The following is an 18355-nucleotide window of genomic DNA, read 5'->3' as shown; positions in this document are numbered from 1 at the left end:
TAGGACCTGGTGTCTAAGATGCTGCACGTCGACCCCCACCAGCGGCTGACAGCGGGGCAAGTCCTCAGACACCCATGGGTGACGCACAGAGACCAGCTACCCAAATACACCCTCAACAGACAGGACGCACCACACCTCGTCAAGGTAACCATCCAACCATCCAACCACCCATCCATCCACCCATCCATCCATCCATCCATCCATCCACCCATCCACCCATCCATCCATCCATCCATCCATCCACCCATCCATCCACCCATCCATCCATCCATCCATCCATCCACCCATCCATCCATCCACCCATCCACCCATCCATCCACCCATCCATCCATCCATCCATCCATCCATCCATCCATCCATCTCTATTATCCGTCAGTGGTTGATTGATTAATCGATTTGTATTCTGGCTCCTCCTACAGGGTGCGATGGCGGCCACCTACTCTGCCCTTAACAGGAATGTCCCCCCGGTCCTAGAGCCGGTGGGCTGCTCCACTCTGGCCCAGCGGCGGGGGTTGAAGAAGATCACTTCCACCGCTCTGTGACCTCCTCTTTCTCCTCCGCCTCCTTCTTTTCTTCCTCCTCCCGTCAACTCTGACCTCGATCTGACCTCCGCCGGACCTTCCCTCTCCCTCACTTTGGTCCGGCGGGACAGACTACTGATGGACCTGGGAACCGCTAACGCCAAATAGGAGCACAGAGGCCGCCCCCCCTCCCTCCTCGATCTCTCCTTCACCTTTGCGGGCTCTTCTGATTGGATCTCTTCTGCTGTCTTACCGTAGAGTCTCAGCTTTAGCATCACTGTTCAGCAGCTGGACTCAGCTGTAAAGAAAACCTTAAAGGGCGAGCCCTACGTTTCTTTTCTCTTTTTGCTTTGGACAATCAGCGCTAGCTCGCAGACCCAGAGGGCGAGTGCGCGTCAGGAAGATAAAAGTACTGTATTTATTTACTCCAGACGGGGGAAATCATAGGAACAAAGTAATGTAAGGTATGCATTTAAAGAGCTAGAGTCTTTGTTATCATACTGTGGTCATGGTTCTGCGTAGCTGTAGATCCTGCATTTAAACCTCAAGTAGCCTGAGAGATGACGGCGTCTGCAGAAAAGGACAGACGGTGGGAATCACCAATTAACATTCAGCCCGACGGGCGGAGCAGCCTCAGCCTTACAAATGATTTTAAAATCCAAAAAGCTAAAGCAGCGTGTTGGGGTCACTGGAGGTCAAAAATTACATAAAATTGAGCAAAAGTCTTTTTAGCTTAAAGTCCTAAATTTATGAACAGAAAATGACAAAATTAAGAGAAATGAAACAGCAAATGTTGATGGGAAAAATTCCAATTTTACCTGAAAAAGAGTTTTGCAAATTGATTAGAAAAATAAATAAATAATTTTATGAGGGGAAAAAATGTGAAGATTAGTAAGAAAAAATGGCAAATTTACCAGAAAAAAAGAAAACACCTCGCCAGTTAATCTGAAAAAATTCCACATTTTGAAAAACAAAAGTAGAAAATTTCATTAAATTTTCCACTTTTGTTAAATGCATACCTCGTTGGCTCCGTGTGGCCCCAGACAAAAACATGATGCGTATCCATGCTCTGTAATCACGTCACACACAGTGGCACAAACGTTTTTTCTCATAAATTTGCCATTTCTTTAAGAAAAGTGAGTTAAATCGATTTTATTTAACCTTCAGTAACACGCTGCAACAGTCTGCAGCCTGTGTTGTTTTTGTCGGACAAAGAGAGACCCGCTATCCAGTATTTTATCTTTAATGTGCAACAACAAAGCAAAGAACAAACATCTGAGCCGTGTTCTAGTCCAGAGTGTTTGACGGTGGGCTCGTTCAATCATCCAGTCAGCAAACTTAACGACACCTCCAGATACTTTTTCTTACTGCCAATAAATCCCATAAGATACTAGGATCAGTGTTTGTTGGGATTTATTGACAGCAAGAAAAACATGATCGGATTTATTCTTTGAACAAACAGAGATCCAGGAAATCACGGAAGAGTGATACAAGTGTGGAAACAACACTTGGAGCAGAAAAGAGCCCACTCTGTCTTTGTAACAGTATTTTTTTTGTCCAGCATCAATTTTAAGCTGCACATGTTGAGCTTTTGCTGCCCCCTGGTGGCCACGGGAGGGCTGCGCCTCTGAAACACTCCTCCCAGAGTAGTTTTTGCCATCAGTATAACGTCTCCTGGACACTCTGGTCTGATATTTAACACTATTGTCCTGTTATTTTACTCTTTAATCTGGTTTTTAAAGATCTTAATGTGATGAAGGGCGGTGCTCACTCCTCCTCCTCAGGAGACTGGAGGCAAAGCTTGAGCCTATGAGCAGCTGGGATTTCAAATTTTAGCACTAAAGCTTAAATAAAAATGTAAAATATCCAAATAATTAACTTTATCTGAACTTCTGATCGTGATCAGACAGCTTACTAACAAGTGAGCTGCTGATAAAACCCTGAAACATCAGTAAAATCAGGTGTTTGTGGAGCAGGGCTGAGCACCTCTGATTTAAAGCTCCTCTCCTCTGCAGCTTTAGGATGTGCCAGTAAATGTAAAGCAGAAGAAGAGGCCACAGAAGCAGCTTTAACTCTGAGTTTTCTCCTTCTTCCTTCACAAACACAAACTAAAATGATGTGTTGCCTGCCTGTAAATGAGGCTGACAGGTGAAAAAGGCATTTCTCGCCTCCACCGATGGTCACGCGACGTCTGTATGAGCCGGCTGATCTCCTCCTTACGTGCAGCAGAACTGTAAATACAAAACATGTCGAGCAACTCAGGTTTCTATGAATCAAGACAATGCATTTTTATACGTCCACAAGGAGGGGGTGTACATACAAATATTAAAAACAAAGCACACAAGTGTGAGTGGAAGAAGGCGAGCGAGGCACAGAGAGGTGTTTATCAGACCTGATATGGAAACGAGTTCAACTCCAAACCTGAATCCTTGTTTTCGTCTTTGCTGATGTTTATTTTATGATTTAGAAGTCTTACATTTACTTCTCGACGTGTTTTTTTTGGAGTCAGACTCTTCTGTCTCGACTGCTGTGGCGCTGTTTCTGCCAGGTGAGCTGGCGTTGGTGCGTTTCCTGTTTTTGTGTCAGCGAACCCTTTAAAAATCTGAGAAAAAAAAACAGTTTTCAGAACATTCCAGCAGTGCGCAGGAGTCGAAACTACCACGTTGGGCGTGCAGTCGGAGGTCCAGTGGTGGAGAAATCAGTGAAAGGGTCAGTTCACTGAAAATTGTGGACGATCTTTGTGAAAAGAATCAGTTCCAGCCACTAAAATACAAACATGTCCATCTTTTCTACATTTAATATCTCGTTAATCTGAAGATCTTTGGGGCCCTAATGAAACACTTTCAAGAACAAATATCTGATTAATTGTGTCAATATTGGACTTCAAGTCCTTCATTCATCATCACAGCTCACTGATTTTACATCCTGGATCGATACGAGCGCCGACGTCGCTGCCAGACGTTGTTACGGCCTGTTAAATTCCTCCGAAGCTTCCTCGTGTCCGCAGTGTTCGGCATTCAGGGCCGTTACGTTCCGCCCTCTCTGTGTGTGCCTCTGCTGCAAACAAGTGATCGTCACATAAAGCAAAAAGCACTCGGGAACTGTGTCGACGGGCAAACTCAGACTGTGGGAGCTCATTTTCCACCAGCAGAAGAAAAACAAAAAGAAACATAAAAAAAATCATGTTCAAGTCGCTTAATGGTGTAAATCATTTATGTTCAGATTGAGGTTCCAATTAAAAAATTCTAAATTATGAGAAAAAGTCCAGTTTTAAAATAGAAACTGGAAATTTAGAAGTAAATTGTCCCTAATTAAGTCCAACTTTTAGATCAAAATGCTGGAACGTGACATTAAAAAGCTTGTAAATGACAGAGTCACGTGTTAAAGATGAAATTATAATATAAGGAGTCCAGATTTTATAAAAAATAATAGTGAGACAAAGTTTCAACATAACATTTTAGAGATTAAATATGAGATTAAAATGTGAAATATTAAAAGGTAAAGTCAGATTTTGAAAGACAAAAGTGGAAAATGTGAATAAAAAGTTTGATTCAAAGCCAAATTCCATTTTTCTAGTTGAGATTTAAACAATTATGAGATAAAATGATAAGTATGACACAAATCAAATTATAAGAGAAGTTGTTTTTAAAATACACATTTGTATTCATCTTACATTGAAAAGTCATTTTTCATTAAAAAGCTTATTTTAAACTCAAACACAAATCTTTGAAATGAACTTTTCATCTCTGTTATGACATTTTTAGACTTTTATGTCTGAATTAATTTCCACCTGTTATCTGATATTTTTAACTCACTGAGACATTTCTTACTCCGTCGGGAACATTTTTTGAAATCGTGGCCAGTCTTTGTCCGTGTTCATCTTTTCCTGGTGGAGATGATCTTCCACAGTCACTGAGCTTCTTGCTTCTGCGGGTTAATGATTAGAAACTTCTTCCTCTCTGTGGTCGTCTGAGTGTCTGTGAGAATAAAGGGATAAAATGCAGATTTTCTTTATGTTTTATATATAATTATTGAATATATATATATGTAAGTGTTGATCTCTTCCTCGTCTATCCATGTACAGCTCTGGGATGATGAAACATGAAACGCTGATTTTGTTTTCCCCCTTTATGACCAGAGGTATAGCTTTCTTTCTTCTCTCTTCATCCTCACTCCTCTTCCTCTCCTCTCTGATTTGATCCTGTCGGAGACGCAGTCAGCCCTGCTGCTACGCCAGCTCTCAGTTTTTGTACCTGCGGCGAGAGCTGGACTTTCTATTAAAAACAATAAAAACAATAATCAGTCAAACGAGTGTCGTGCTTTGATCTGCCTGAAGCTGTTACGTCAGTACTTTCTAAAAAAAAATGTTCTCACTTTCACATTGTTACAACTGACAGCAGAGACTCTGGACACTTGAATTTAAATTTGAAAACATGATAACCTCAGCTAAAAATTATACTGCAGAGAGCAGGAAGTGGCATCTCCACCAAACCAAGCAGGCACGTCTTCATCCACACACAGCTGACAGCTAATCCCTGGTAACACATTTTAATGGCCATTAAATCAGTGTGACTTTTACTTTAGCACAGCAAAAAGTGCCTGTTAGTTTATTGCAGACCTGGAATGTAAATGTGCCTGTGGAGCAGCTGGGTCAGCTCCTGTTGGTTCAATGTGCTGTAGGATAATAATAGTGCATGTTTGAGGAACATTTTTTACTTTTTACTTTATTTAACACAATTCAGGGGGCTGCATGCTGAACTTAGAGGACAGAAGCAAAGTATGGATCTGATGCTGATTCCAGTGTGTTGTGTTCGATGTCCGGATCGTTCTGCCCACCTCACAGTTCAAAGACTTTGGAGAGCTGCAGATGGAGTGGACTGAGGACGACGTCGCCACCATGCACAGCTGTCGCAGTCCTGATGTCAAACCGCTCATGAGCCAAGAACTCAACTCAACTGTTGCTCGGAGGTCCAAAGTCCTGTCTTCAGATGAAAGTGAATTTTGCGTATCATTAATAAGATAAAGCTCCCAGAGCAGGGATGTCAAACTCATAACACTGTGGGCCACCGGAGGGCCAACCAGTGAAACTCTTCTTTCTGTGAGTCTTTAACTTAACATAAGACGTCCAGTGTCAGCCGTACGCATCAGTTTCTCTACATGGTGAACAAATCTGTCAGCACGACTCTTTGGGATTAAACTGTAAGAAATACATGTTTAAAATAGAATAAAAATCTGGTGCTTGGACTCTAAGTATAGTACTGTAGTTATAAAACAGGAAATATTTGTTAACAAGGGTTTATTATTATTTGTTTTAACTTATTTTAAACTGAAATTTCTTTAGTAGAAAGTGAAAAAATTGAACTTTTATGTCATTTAATTGTTTATCTGCTACTAAATTACTATGCGTAGTAAGCATGGCCATGGGGGAAGTGTTAAAATAAGCTTATACACTACATTTGAAACCATCCTTCACGTTTTCCAAAGCTGCCCACTGGGCTCTACTGGGGTCTTTACCAGGCTGATTCTGGCCCCTGGGCCTTATGTTTGACACCCCTTATCTGGAGCCTGGAAAAGGAAAGGAGAAGCCAAGGTGCCTGAAGTCCAGTGTGAGGTTACTGTAGTGTGTGATGACGATGGTGCTGATGGTGGCAGGTCAACGGGTCCGTAGTTAACGCAGCATCCACCTGCAGATGTCAGAGCTGGTATGGACTCGGCACCTGCCCACAGAACCAAAACTATACCAGATCAACATCTCCATCACCTCAGATTGCATCCATGTTTAAATACCCCCCCCCCCCCCCACCACTGCTGAGAGTCCCTCCTCATATTTCATGTCATTAGTCCGATTTTGGAGGATTGTTATTAAATATTCATGTTTGAGGTATTAATTTGACAGATGTAGTCATTTCCAGAAACTGGAGAGGAGAGGGGCAGCTCCATTTCCGGGAGAAATGAAAGTGAAAGTGCTGGACTCCATTTTGGAGCCGACAGAGGAGCAGAAGGAGCGAAGCAAGGTGATCTCAACATAGTGATCATTATTCTGCTGTCAGAGTGTCTCCGTGGGTGAAGCAGGGAAACAAAGACGGAGCTTTTCATCAGGCGGAGGATTCAAAAAGCTGTTTCGCTCCCGAAACTGACACGTGTCCTTCTTTCACTCTCAGACTGAGGGAACATGAGTGATTTGGCGGAAGAAGAGGACCGAAGTTGCCCGCCTCTGAAGAGAAAACACCCCAAACATCATCCTTGGGCTCTCAGCGATCACCCCGGAGCCTGGGATCTAAAGTAAGACCCGGTTTTTGCCCATGCTCATGCTGCTGCACCCGGAAGGAGAAAATCCTGCTGTGTGTCAGATCAGCTCCACTTCACTGCTGCACGAAAAACATCGGCGTATTTTACGCACATAGAAACATGCGTGGACTTTAAAACAGCTCCTACGAAGTGCAGAAATTTAACATGTTTAGGGAAAAAATGTCCCCACTAAAAAAAACTTTAACTGCAGGAAATTAACTTTGCACAAAATTATTTTCTGCCTCTCTTTTTTGCCATATTTTTCAATTAACCTAAATTTGACAACTCCGGTCAGAGACATTACCAGAGGAGCGGCTGATTGAGATCGATCAACAACTTAAAACATATAAGAGCAGAAACCAGCACGGATGCTGAATATCAGCCAAGAGGAATGCTGCACCGCTGCTCTGCGCTGTCGTTAATGTAACATCTGCATGTTAGAGTCCTTTGAACTTTACACTGCAGCTCAGCTTTAAACTTGATCCATTTAAACATTAACTCAGGTCCAAGTAGCGTGACGAGGAGACGTGGAAATCACTTTAGGTTGTGGACAGATTAAAATTAAATTCTTTTACTGACACTCGAGACCCTCCATAGCTCACCGACTGTTCACAACAAATTATATAAAACACATCAGATGTTTAACCTGAAGAAAGCTACAATCTTTAAAAAAATGAGCTAATTCTTAATTTGACAGCAGCAACATGTCTCTAAGTTGCCACAGGGCCATGTTTATCCTTCTACTGTGTTCTACTGTGAATTAAAAAAAATAGATAGATTTGCAAGTCATTCCACTTTTTTAAATTTACACTTTACAATTCAATTGTGATTTAGTCTACATTTGTGCACAGACAGAGAGCAGCGTTTCCAGGATCCGACTGTTTCTCCATGAAGAGTGACATTTCCATAGAAGCCCCTCCAGACTTAAGGAATCAATCTGGACCCTCACACACAGAGTAAGACTCAGTTTGTGCTGTAAACAGAGGTGAAGGTGATTCATGTTGAAAACTTAGAATGCATTCCCATGAACACAGCAAAGCTTCAGTGATGACGTTTAATGGACTAAAAAGAGAAACTTGTTTAATGAGCATCAACATAAACTCATGAATAAAGGAGTTCTTGCATTTCTGTGTGCATCTAATAAAAAACAGGAAGGTTTCAGTTTATTATCTTTGTGTTTCCAGAGGTGGGCAGCACAGACAGAGAGCGGTGTCTCCAGTATCCGACTGTTTGTCTATGAAGAGTGACTCCTCCAGGAAAGACCCTCTATACTTCAGTAATAAACCCGGACCCTCACACACAAAGTAAGAGACCACTTCATCTGTGAACAGACCTGATGGTTAACTTTCAGCAACGCTTTTTTAAGCAGAACTATTAGTTCAGATGTAATGCTCTATTATTGATTAGTTATGAATTATTAAATCAACATTCAAGTTGTACTAAAGAAATCCTGAACTTTAGTCCAGTTAATCTGATTTTTGACACAATAAGATTACATTCGTGCACAGACAGAGAGCGGCGTCTCCAGGATCCGATTATTTCTCCATGAGGAGTGACATTTCCAGAGATGCCCCTCCAGACTTAAGGAATCAACCCGGACCCTCACACACAGAGTAAGAGACCGCTTCCTCTGATGGTCAGCTTTCAGAGCGAAGAATGTTTTTTAAAGCAGAACTATTAGTTCACATATATCTCTCTATCCCAGGAAACTTTTTATTGATTATATATATATATATATTATATATTATATTTGAGTTATATCTGTCTGATAGATTACATTTGTTCATGTAAATGAGGAGTGTTCCTCACACACACTGGAGGTCTTCTGGGATCTGTAGTAGACCTGATACTTTACACCTTATAAACCCTTAAAAAACTGAATATGCTGCAGATCTGAAGAAGCCTCTTGGATCAGAGGTGAAACATCTCCATAAAAAAACTTAAAGAAGTCCTGTTGCCTTCTCTTCAAGCTCCTAAACTACCATGACCTGGATGGCTGAGAAACTACACATACGTTTAATCAGATACTCACTCGAAATGAAAACCTTCTTTCTCCTGTTTTTCTGTTCACGTGGCTGCAGGCACATCTGGTTAGCCCCCAAACTTTGAGATAAAATTCAAAATGAGGAGTTATTTTCCAGTTTGAGGATGTTGTCTTTGTACTGTGATGTAAAGGGGATTGGGCTGATTTACATTTTACACAGTTTTAGAGCTGTTGGTGCGAGCTATAGACCCACCTCACACCTTTTTTTGCCTAAGGTCTTTGAAAAAGTTGTTTTTAAGCAGCCTGCTGAGCATCTGTCAACAAACAATCTGTTTGAGCCATTTCAGTCTGCTTTTAGACCAAATCAACAGCTTTAATCAAAGTGGTAAACGATCTGTTGGTAAATGCAGACAATGATCGCACTTTACTTTTATTACTGCTAGATCTAAGTGCTGCCTTTGACACTATGGATCACTGTATTTCATTGCATAGGCCAGAACATTTTATTAGAGTTACAGAATTTATTTTGTCATGGCTGAGATCCTACCTGTCTTAAAAATGATCTCTCTGAGACCTGTGCAGTGAGGCATGTACCGGTTTATGTCCGACAATATTTTCACCGACCGGCCTTTAAGGTGTCACGGATAAATACAACAAAATAAAACCAGTACCGGTACCAAAAAAAAGAAGATTTTTTCATAAGACATGGGAAAAGACCCAGGGAAACCAAGTTACCCATAAAAACGATAAATAAATGACGATAAAAACACTGAAAACCATAAATTTCACACTCGAGCCTCAACTCTCGCAGCCTGGTACCAAATGACTCACGTACTGGGACCGGTCCGTGGCCCGGGGGTTGGGGACCTCTGCTTTAGTCCTTTTAATCTGATTCTGACACAATAAGAGCAATTTGTGATTTATTCTACATTTGTGCACAGACAGAGAGCGGCGTCTCCAGGATCCGATTATTTCTCCATGAGGAGTGACATTTCCATAGAAGCCCCTCCAGACTTAAGGAATCAACCCGGACCCTCACACACAGAGTAAGACTCAGTTTGTGCTGTAAACAGAGGTGAAGGTGATTCATGTTGAAAACTTAGAATGCATTCCCATGAACACAGCAAAGCTTCAGTGATGACGTTTATTGGACTAAAAAGAGAAACTTGTTTAATGAGCATCAACTTAAACTCATGAATAAAGGAGTTCTTGCAGTTCTGTGTGCATCTAATATAAAAATAGGAAGGTTCCAGTTTATTATCTTTGTTTCCAGAGGTGGGCAGCACAGACAGAGAGCGGTGTCTCCAGTATCCGACTGGCTGTCTATGAAGAGTGACATATCCAGAGATGCCCCTCCAGACTTAAGGAATCAACCCAGACCCTCACACACAGAGTAAGAGACCGCTTCTTCTCTAAATAGTTGTTAATGTTAATTACAACACAGAACTGTTCACATTTATTTGTCCATTGTCCAATCGTATTAGCAAACTGTCTAAGCTTTTGCTTTTATAGAGATGTTCACATTTGATTATTCAATGAAGTGCATTTGTTTGGAAGCCCCTGGATGATACGTACCCTCCTAATCCCTATGGAAGCAGTAAGGGTGTACTTAGATTGTCAAAGGTCTGCATAGAGTCCTGTGAAAACATTATTTTCATTGTTATTGTATACATGAAGCAGGATACAATTCAATTATGTCTCCAAGACATAAAGGCCTGAATGTAACTTTTCTCCTTATACATTCTGACTTTTTAGTTTGGTCTAGCAGTCTTTTGCTAAAGCTTAGAGTCGTCCTGTCGGTATACAAACTGTAGTTTGGCCTTTTTAAAAACTTGTCTCAGCTGCAGCATATATTGTCCTAAAAGCTACTATCCAGCATTAATGGTGCTTTAACAGATGTGGAAGTTACCCATGCACAGATGCACTGTTGTAGCTGCTAGCTCCGGTGCACTGATAAAAAGCCAGAGGGTTCCTCTGCTCTGTAGCAGGGACCATAGTGTCAGTGATTAGTCAGACTGTACAACAGTTTTTGATTTTCTTTCAATAATCCTGCCAAATCAAAACCAATAACATAAAGCTGTTGGTGAGGGTAGGCACATCCAACATGGATCACTTTACTAATCATTACCTCATTTACATGTGTGATTCTGTTAAAGCACAAATACCCAACAGAGGTGTTGTATTTAAATATGAGTCAATAATGATATTTTTCTGTAAGCCAGCATGTTAATAAACTTTGATATTTATGACACTTCTGCAGGCAGTGCTTCACTTCATGCGGGGACTGGTCTGCTTCATCAAAGCTGTCCTCCTGGGACCACTCAGGAACCACAGCTGGAGTCCAGACAGCCAGTCAGAGCAGCTTGATACCAAGTAAGACTGAGCATCTATTTGCTGGTAGATTCATTTCTGAAAACTGGAGTTTATCTTCTTGTTCAGACATTTAAGAGTTTTCTTTTATTGCGTTTTCCCTCTTTTCAGTTGATGGTGGTTTGCAGAAGGTTTTAGATGATCATAAGCTCATACTGAAGAGGAAATGTGAACATGTGACTGAAGGAACTCATGAAACCGAAGGAACCCTCCTCAACAGGATCTACACTGAGCTCTACATCACGGAGGGACGGCCTGAAGATGTGAACACGCAGCATGAGGTGAGGCAGCTGGAGTTACCTTCCAAGATCATCCCCGAGGACACTCCAATCAAGTGCCACGAGATCTTTAAAGCCTTACCTGACCAACAAACAGATATCCGAGTCGTTCTGACAAATGGCATCGCTGGAGTTGGGAAGACCTTCTCAGTTCAGAAGTTCACTCTGGACTGGGCAGAGGGCTTGGAAAACCAAGACATTAATGTGGTGGTTCTGCTCTCATTCAGAGAGCTGAACCTGATCAGAGATGAGCAGTACAGTCTTCTGGAGCTGCTCCACGTTTTCCATCCAAAATTAGAGGTCACAGCGGAGAACCTGGACGTCTGTAAACTTTTGCTCATCTTTGATGGCCTGGATGAAAGCAGACTTTCACTGGATTTCACCATAACAAAGGTCATATCAGACGTTACACAGAAGTCATCAGTCTGCGAGCTGCTGACAAACCTCATCGAGGGGAATCTGCTTCACTCGGCTCTCGTCTGGATAACTTCCAGACCTGCAGCAGCCAATCTGATCCCTTCTAGATGTGTCGACAGGGTCACAGAAGTACGTGGATTCACGGATAAGCAGAAGGAGGAGTACTTCAGGAAGAGACTGAGTGATGAAGAACGGTCCAGTAGAGTCATCTCCCACATCAAGTCATCCAGGAGCCTCCACATCATGTGTAGTATCCCAGTCTTCTGCTGGATCACTGCTACAGTCCTTGAAGACATGTTGACTACAGAGCAGAGGGAAGAGCTGCCCAAGACCCTGACGGATATGTACTCACACTTCCTTCTAGTTCAGACGAAGAGAAAGAAGCACAAATATCATGAGGGACAAGAGATGGCACAGGAGGTAGCAGAGGCTGATCGGGAGGTTCTTCTGAAGCTGGGAAGGCTGGCATACGAACATTTGGAGAAAAGAAGCGTCATGTTCTACCAAGAAGACCTGGAGGAGTGTGGTCTGGATCCCGATGAGGCCTTGGTGTATTCAGGAGTTTGTACAGAAATCTTCAAAAGAGAGTGTGTGCTCTTCGAGAAACCAGTCTACTGCTTTGTTCATCTGAGCATTCAGGAGTTTCTGGCTGCTGTTTACATGTTTCACTGTTACACCAACAAGGACATAGAGGTGATGAAGCAATTCCCGGGGACAAAGCGGGACAACAAAAACAGTGACATATCTCTGGATGTCTTTCTGAGCAGAGTCATGGACAAGTCCCTCAAAAGTAAAAATGGCCACTTGGATCTGTTTGTTCGCTTCCTTCATGGCCTCACTCTGGAATCCAACCAGAAAATCTTAGGAAGTCTGCTGGGCAAGGCAGAGATCACTCCAGAAATCATCCAGAGAACCGTTAACAGCCTCAAGGAGAAGAAAACAAAAATCGCTCCCGACAGAAGCATCAACATCTTCCACTGCCTGATAGAGATGAACGACCTCTCGGTATCTCAGGAGATCCAAGAGTTCCTGAGGTCAGAGAACAGATCAGAGAAGGAGCTCTCCGAGATCCAGTGCTCAGCTCTGGCCTACATGCTGCAGATGTCAGAGGAGGTTCTGGAGGAGCTTGACTTGAAGAGGTACAAGACATCACTGGAGGGACGACTGAGATTGATCCCAGCTGTGAGGAACTGCAGAAAAGCTCGGTAAGTCCAGGTGGAAATTTCTTTTGGAGTCAAACGTAGTATTTGACTCTACCAGTGGATCATTTGGTACCGATATGAAACTAACGGCAGTATGTTCAGTAAGTTCAACTCCATAAAAAGTAGACAAAAGCTGTGTCCAAATTCATGTGCTGCATCCTCCTGAGGACCCGGCCTTCGCAATCTACATGGGCCGGGTCCTTCGAAGGCCGGGCAGGCCAGAAGTGAGCGAACTTTAATCTCAGCCAAACCAATTAACTCACGAACAAATAAAACACTGAAAAAAGCCAAAGAATAACATTTTAAAATTATCTAAGTGACTTATGTTTAACCTGAGTAGCGAAAGACCGCGCTGGGTTTGAAAACGGGTTTGCTGTTCTCGCCGGCTCTAGTGACCCTCGAGCTCCCAGCTAGCTATCGAGCTGGTGGGTAACAGACGTCTCCAAAAACGTCGGAGCACTTTTACAAATATGTGATATCTTGATAAACCGAGCAGATATTTGAAGTTTACACAGCTACATTCTCACCTGAAAATATCTTAAAAGTTTATTTCGTGACCCAGAAAGACTAATATTAAAACTTAGTAGCGGCCGCCATTGTTGGAAATTGGAATTCTGGGATATGGTGGGCCACGAAGGATACACCCGACCCATCCTTCAAATCTGGGGAAAAGGAGGACGCATTTATCGGCCGCATTTGTCGGAGTCTACGACTTTAGACAGCCTTTGTCACATCGCTGTGACGCCAACAAATGCGGCCTCAGGAGGACGCAGCCCATGAATTTGAAGACCCCCAAAGTCACGTTAAACGCAGTGGACAATAACATTTTCCTGAAAAAGATGGCCTCTCGATATCTTTGGGGAATCTGATGTGGGAGTGTAGCAGACTGCGGACTGTATGGGGTCTATAAATGCATTGTAACACATTTTGTTGTCTGTGTATTAATGTGTGTGACAGACTCCCTGGCTGTGAGCTCTCAGATACTCACTGTGAAGTCGTGGCCTCAGCTCTGAAGTCCAGACCCTCCCACCTGGTACATCTGGACCTGAGTGAAAACTACCTGAAAGACTCAGGAATGAAGCTGCTGACTGGTGGACTGAAAAGTCACAACTGTAAACTAGAGAGTCTGAAGTCAGTTCATACTTTAAATTCAAAAATAATAATATTTCTTCCCCCAAGTGTTTAGTGATCAGATTTTCACAAACATATAATTTAATATCTAATATCTTAATATGTTAATGACTAACACTAATGACTATAGATGCTTATTTGAATCTACAGAGTGTAAGGTGAGAGTCTGAACTCGTCTTTTCCTGCTGAAGATCGAGCCAAACCCAAGCTCATCAATAACATAGTTTGACTCTCCGTTTAATAAAAGGTTTGAGATTGTGAACACTAAATGTTCTCAACCAGGAGCTTAAACTGTTTTATTCTGTTTCCAGTTTGAGTTCATGCAGGTTGTCAGAGACCAGCTGTGCTTCTCTGGTCTGTGCTCTCATGCCCAACCCCTCCCATCTGAGAGAGCTCGACCTGAATGACAATAAGCTGCAGGATTCAGGAGTGAAGCTGCTTTGTGATTTTCTGAAGAGTCCAGATTGTCGACTGGAGGCTCTGAGGTCAGTGTTTTCTTTTATTCTGGTTTCCTGCTTTTCAGTTAATGGCAGTTTGCAGGATTAGGAAATGTTAACACACTTAAAACCTAAAATACGATTTGATTGTAAAATATGTTATTTAGGTGCTCTTTATTTTTCATTTAGGTTGCGGAGATTCAGATTGTCATCAATCAGTTGTAGTTATCTGGTCTCTGCTCTCAAGTCCAACCCCTCCCATCTGAGGGAGCTGGACCTGTCTGGAAACAACAAGCTGAAGGATGATGGTGTGGACTACCTGTGTGATTTTCTGGGCAGTCCAGACTGCAGGCTGGAGATTCTAAAGTCAGTCAACATTTTTATTTTCCACTTGCTCAGTTTGAATCATAACTGCATCTATTTGCCTTTATTTTTTTGTTTTTGCGTTGCAGTTTTCTAAACTTCTCTATGTTAAATTTTCTTCTTCTCTGAACACATTATTGTCAAACACCTAACTTTGTGAAGCGGGAGTTTGTTTTTCTAAACCTGTTTTATTTTTTATTCAGGCTGTGGGAATGCAGATTGACGAGGTACAGCTGCTATCCTCTGATCTTAGCGTTGAAGTCGAACCCCTCCCATTTGAGAGAGCTGGACATGAGCAACAACTACTTGAAGGATTATGACGTGACCGCACTGATTGCTGTTCAGAAGAATCCAGACTACAGACTGGAGACGTTCAGGTCAGTAGGAGGTTGTAATTAATCTGCTTCAGCCTCACCAATCAGCCTGTCATAGAAGTCCCCTCCTCATGATCTCCTCTTTATAGACTCTACACCCTTTAGGGCACTTTTCTAATTAAATTTAACACTAAATTTGTCAAGCATGCAAGTCTTTGAAACATGAGAGCTGAGGAAGCTGCTATGCTGCTATTTATATTGTGGTTTATGTGCTGCATCAGTGACTGACAGCTGACTGCGTGAGTCTCTGTAAACACTAACTTATCATCTCAATTGTTTCTCTTTTCAGGTGGGAGTCACCGATGCGTAAGTGAACGTATGTCCTCGTGTGCAGAGACGCTCTGATTGTGGCCATATTGTTGGGACGTAGATTGGAGGGGAGGCATTCATCCAGCAGCGATGATTGTCAGCGCTGCAGAGTGGACTGCACCATTTTCAGAAACCAAACCTTCTACACAGGCTGCGATACACTGGGATCCTTTCTAAAGCTCCTTCATTAACCCTCTTTGGAAATCCAGTCTGGGATCAAATCCACCGTTTGTACATTTCTTCAAAAGAATATTCAAATCAATTTTGTTTATATAACACCAAATCGCAACAACAGTTGCCTCATGGTGTTTTATATTGTAAGGTAAAGACCCTACAATAATACAAAGAGAACAGAGAAAACCCCAACAATCTCATGACCCCCTATGAGCAAGCACTTTGGTGACAGTGGGAAGGAAACACTTCCTTTTAACAGGAAGAAACCTCCAGCAGAACCAGGCTCAGGGAGGGGCGGGGTCCCTGAACACTGTTGATCTTGGCCTATCTCCCACCAACATATATATGACTATATTTGTCAATAAATAAACTATTAGCTGCACAAATCCCGCCCAGTAACTCCGGTGCCCTAGTGACTCACTCTCTTCCTGATTGGTGGCATCATTCAAATCCCGCCCGGTAACAGCTGCAGGTCTCAGGGACGACTGGGTGACATTAGACAGATGATGCGATGATTAGAGATGTGATTTTATAGAATGTGTTTGTTGCCGTTGTTTGCGTTTAGCTCAATAATAATGATGGTTGATAAATGTTCACTTATTTCATGGTCTGTGGCCTTTTAAAAACACAGAAAAATCTGATCTGACAAAACCTTTAACCTTAAACAAATTTCCCACGCGTGGGACTAATAAAGGTTATCTTATCTTATCTTATGTCAGGTGACCTGGCTGGGATCGCAAACTAAAATAAGCTTAAAATACCAAATCAGCCTGTTGTATGTAGCGTGGTTCAAAACTGACATAACCAGGTCACCTGTCTCAGCTCCGTTAAGGTGGACTGTCCTGTGGTGCTGTGAACTCAGCAGAGCACTATAATACACAATGTTTACAAACACCAGTATCAGTTTATCAGAAACACCAGTATCTGTACTTTTAAATTATTTGCCATTTTTGCCTTTATTGAATAGTGAAGACAGACAGAAAGCAGAGAGAGAGACACACAACAAACGGCCACAGGTCAGACCTGAACCCGGGCCACTGCTTTCTGGCCACACGGCATGTGAGCTAAACCAGCACCAAAGCATCTGTACTTTCACTTTCACTGTTTTTTACTGTTAAAGAACAAAGTTATCTGCACTCTCCCACCAGAGTAAATTTATTTTTGCAATGTAAACATAATAAGAAAGAAAACAGTAAGCGTAGCAGCAGAAATGTGCTCACAGTGCTGCAGTATTTAACAGGAGCCACCTGTTATAAATGCCCAAAAGCTGGGTTGTATGGAAGCTTGTTCCTGCCACAGTCATAATTCCAGTTTATGGTTAGAGTTCAAAGTGTTTTTGTTGTCAGTTTATAATTTTCTCAGTGTTTCGCGTTTCGAGTCTGAGCCCAAACTGAACTGTAATTTCAAGTTTGATAATAACCTGAAAATTAGACTTACAGATGGAAAAAAGGGAGGAAACATGCGTCTTTTTTGTTGATATTGTTGTTGTTTTGTCTTTCACTGATGTTAAAATAACCGTTACCACATAGTCACCTACTGACTGTGTTTTATTGTATTACCTCTGACAACTTGTTTTGTGTCTGTTTCTTGATGCTCGTTTGTGCCTTCAATACAAAAATTTAAAAATACATGAGACAGCCCAGACTCAATAACCCTCATCCAGAAATACATTTTTCTAGACTATTGAATTCAGATTAATAGTGCAGAAACAGCAGAAAAGTGTGCATGGACATTAAAAAAAAAACCATCATCAGTAAAGAAAGAACATCTGGTTGCTGTAGTTGGGTTTGGCTGCAAGAGAAATCTGTTCTGATTATATTTAAAACCATTTTTGATGACATGCATTATTATTGCTGTAAAAACGTGCACAAAAAGTCTCCTGTCATCTTTCACCAACATGGTGCTACAGACTAAAGTTAGAAACACAGCTTGCATCCGAAGAGTGCTTGACCAGCAGCAGAGGCAGCTAGTCCTGTTTGATGAGGTGATGGAGGAATGAGCCGGTCGAGCAGGAAAAAAGCTCCAGGCGTCACACGAGGCCTCCGTAAACAGGCTGTTAAAAAAAAAGCTGTTTTTTAAAAACGGGAAACAACCTTATTTATGGGAATGCAGCCAAATGTCTACTTTATATTTATCTTTGTAGTTTTTACAGCATTTAAGTGTAAGGCATAAATGTATGTTTACACTACACCTGTCATTTGAATAAAAAATAATCTGAGACAGAAAATATGGGAAAAAGTTTTGAACTTTGTGAAAGAGTCAGACTTCACAGAACGTGAACCTCAGGAGCAGTTTATTGTGAAAGATGCAATATTTAGCTTATCTCAACTGAGATGAGATTTTTATTCAGAATGTTTGATTTTGAAGTATGTGAACTGTTTTGTTGTTTGTTGGCTTTTTGTCTGCTTGTTGTTCTCAATAAATGTTTTTATTAAAGAACTTTAAAAAAAAAAAAAAAAGCAAAATAAAAAAACTGTGACACATGAAGCACCTTGTTGACCCCCTTC

General features: G+C 41.8%; 2 protein-coding genes across 6 annotated transcripts in view; both read left to right on the top strand.

Moving 5' to 3' along the window:
* The window catches only part of rps6ka3b (ribosomal protein S6 kinase, polypeptide 3b), a 67761-nt gene extending 62938 nt beyond the window's left edge, over positions 1-4823 (top strand). For all 3 annotated transcript variants that reach the window (XM_063484413.1, XM_063484414.1, XM_063484412.1), the window contains 2 exons: positions 4-144; positions 420-4823. In XM_063484413.1, the coding sequence (XP_063340483.1) occupies positions 4-144; positions 420-542 (264 nt within the window). In that variant the 3' untranslated portion in view covers positions 543-4823. The remainder of the gene's footprint in view (positions 1-3; positions 145-419) is intronic.
* Positions 4824-6516: 1693 nt separating this feature from the next.
* On the top strand, positions 6517-18243 carry LOC134634935 (NLR family CARD domain-containing protein 3-like). 3 transcript variants are annotated; one of them, XM_063484402.1, is made up of 13 exons: positions 6517-6803; positions 7661-7765; positions 7994-8113; positions 8318-8422; positions 9735-9839; positions 10067-10186; positions 11054-11166; positions 11275-13063; positions 14018-14191; positions 14503-14676; positions 14818-14994; positions 15195-15368; positions 15655-18243. In XM_063484402.1, exons 1-13 carry the CDS (start codon positions 6694-6696, stop codon positions 15677-15679), a joined length of 3291 nt encoding a protein of 1096 aa, XP_063340472.1. In that variant the 5' UTR covers positions 6517-6693; the 3' UTR covers positions 15680-18243. The 3 variants fall into 3 exon arrangements, with proteins under 3 accessions (XP_063340472.1, XP_063340473.1, XP_063340474.1); XM_063484403.1 differs by lacking the exon at positions 7661-7765; XM_063484404.1 differs by lacking the exon at positions 7994-8113.
* Positions 18244-18355: the final 112 nt, after the last annotated feature.

Source organism: Pelmatolapia mariae, linkage group LG9 (genome assembly GCF_036321145.2).
Source record: "Pelmatolapia mariae isolate MD_Pm_ZW linkage group LG9, Pm_UMD_F_2, whole genome shotgun sequence".
NCBI classification, from domain to species: Eukaryota; Metazoa; Chordata; class Actinopteri; order Cichliformes; family Cichlidae; genus Pelmatolapia; species Pelmatolapia mariae.
Note: the sequence above shows the minus strand (reverse complement) of the source record. Positions and strands in the feature narration are given on the sequence as shown.

What these genes read in the sequence shown, in the direction of transcription:
- LOC134634935 (XM_063484402.1), top strand. Translation starts at nt 6,694, where the DNA reads ATGAGTGATTTGGCGGAAGAAGAGGACCGAAGTTGCCCGCCTCTGAAG. An exon ending in AGGAACTGCAGAAAAGCTCG is followed by an intron (nt 13,064 to 14,017) that starts GTAAGTCCAGGT and finishes TGTGTGTGACAG; the next exon opens with ACTCCCTGGCTGTGAGCTCT. An exon ending in TACAGACTGGAGACGTTCAG is followed by an intron (nt 15,369 to 15,654) that starts GTCAGTAGGAGG and finishes TTCTCTTTTCAG; the next exon opens with GTGGGAGTCACCGATGCGTA.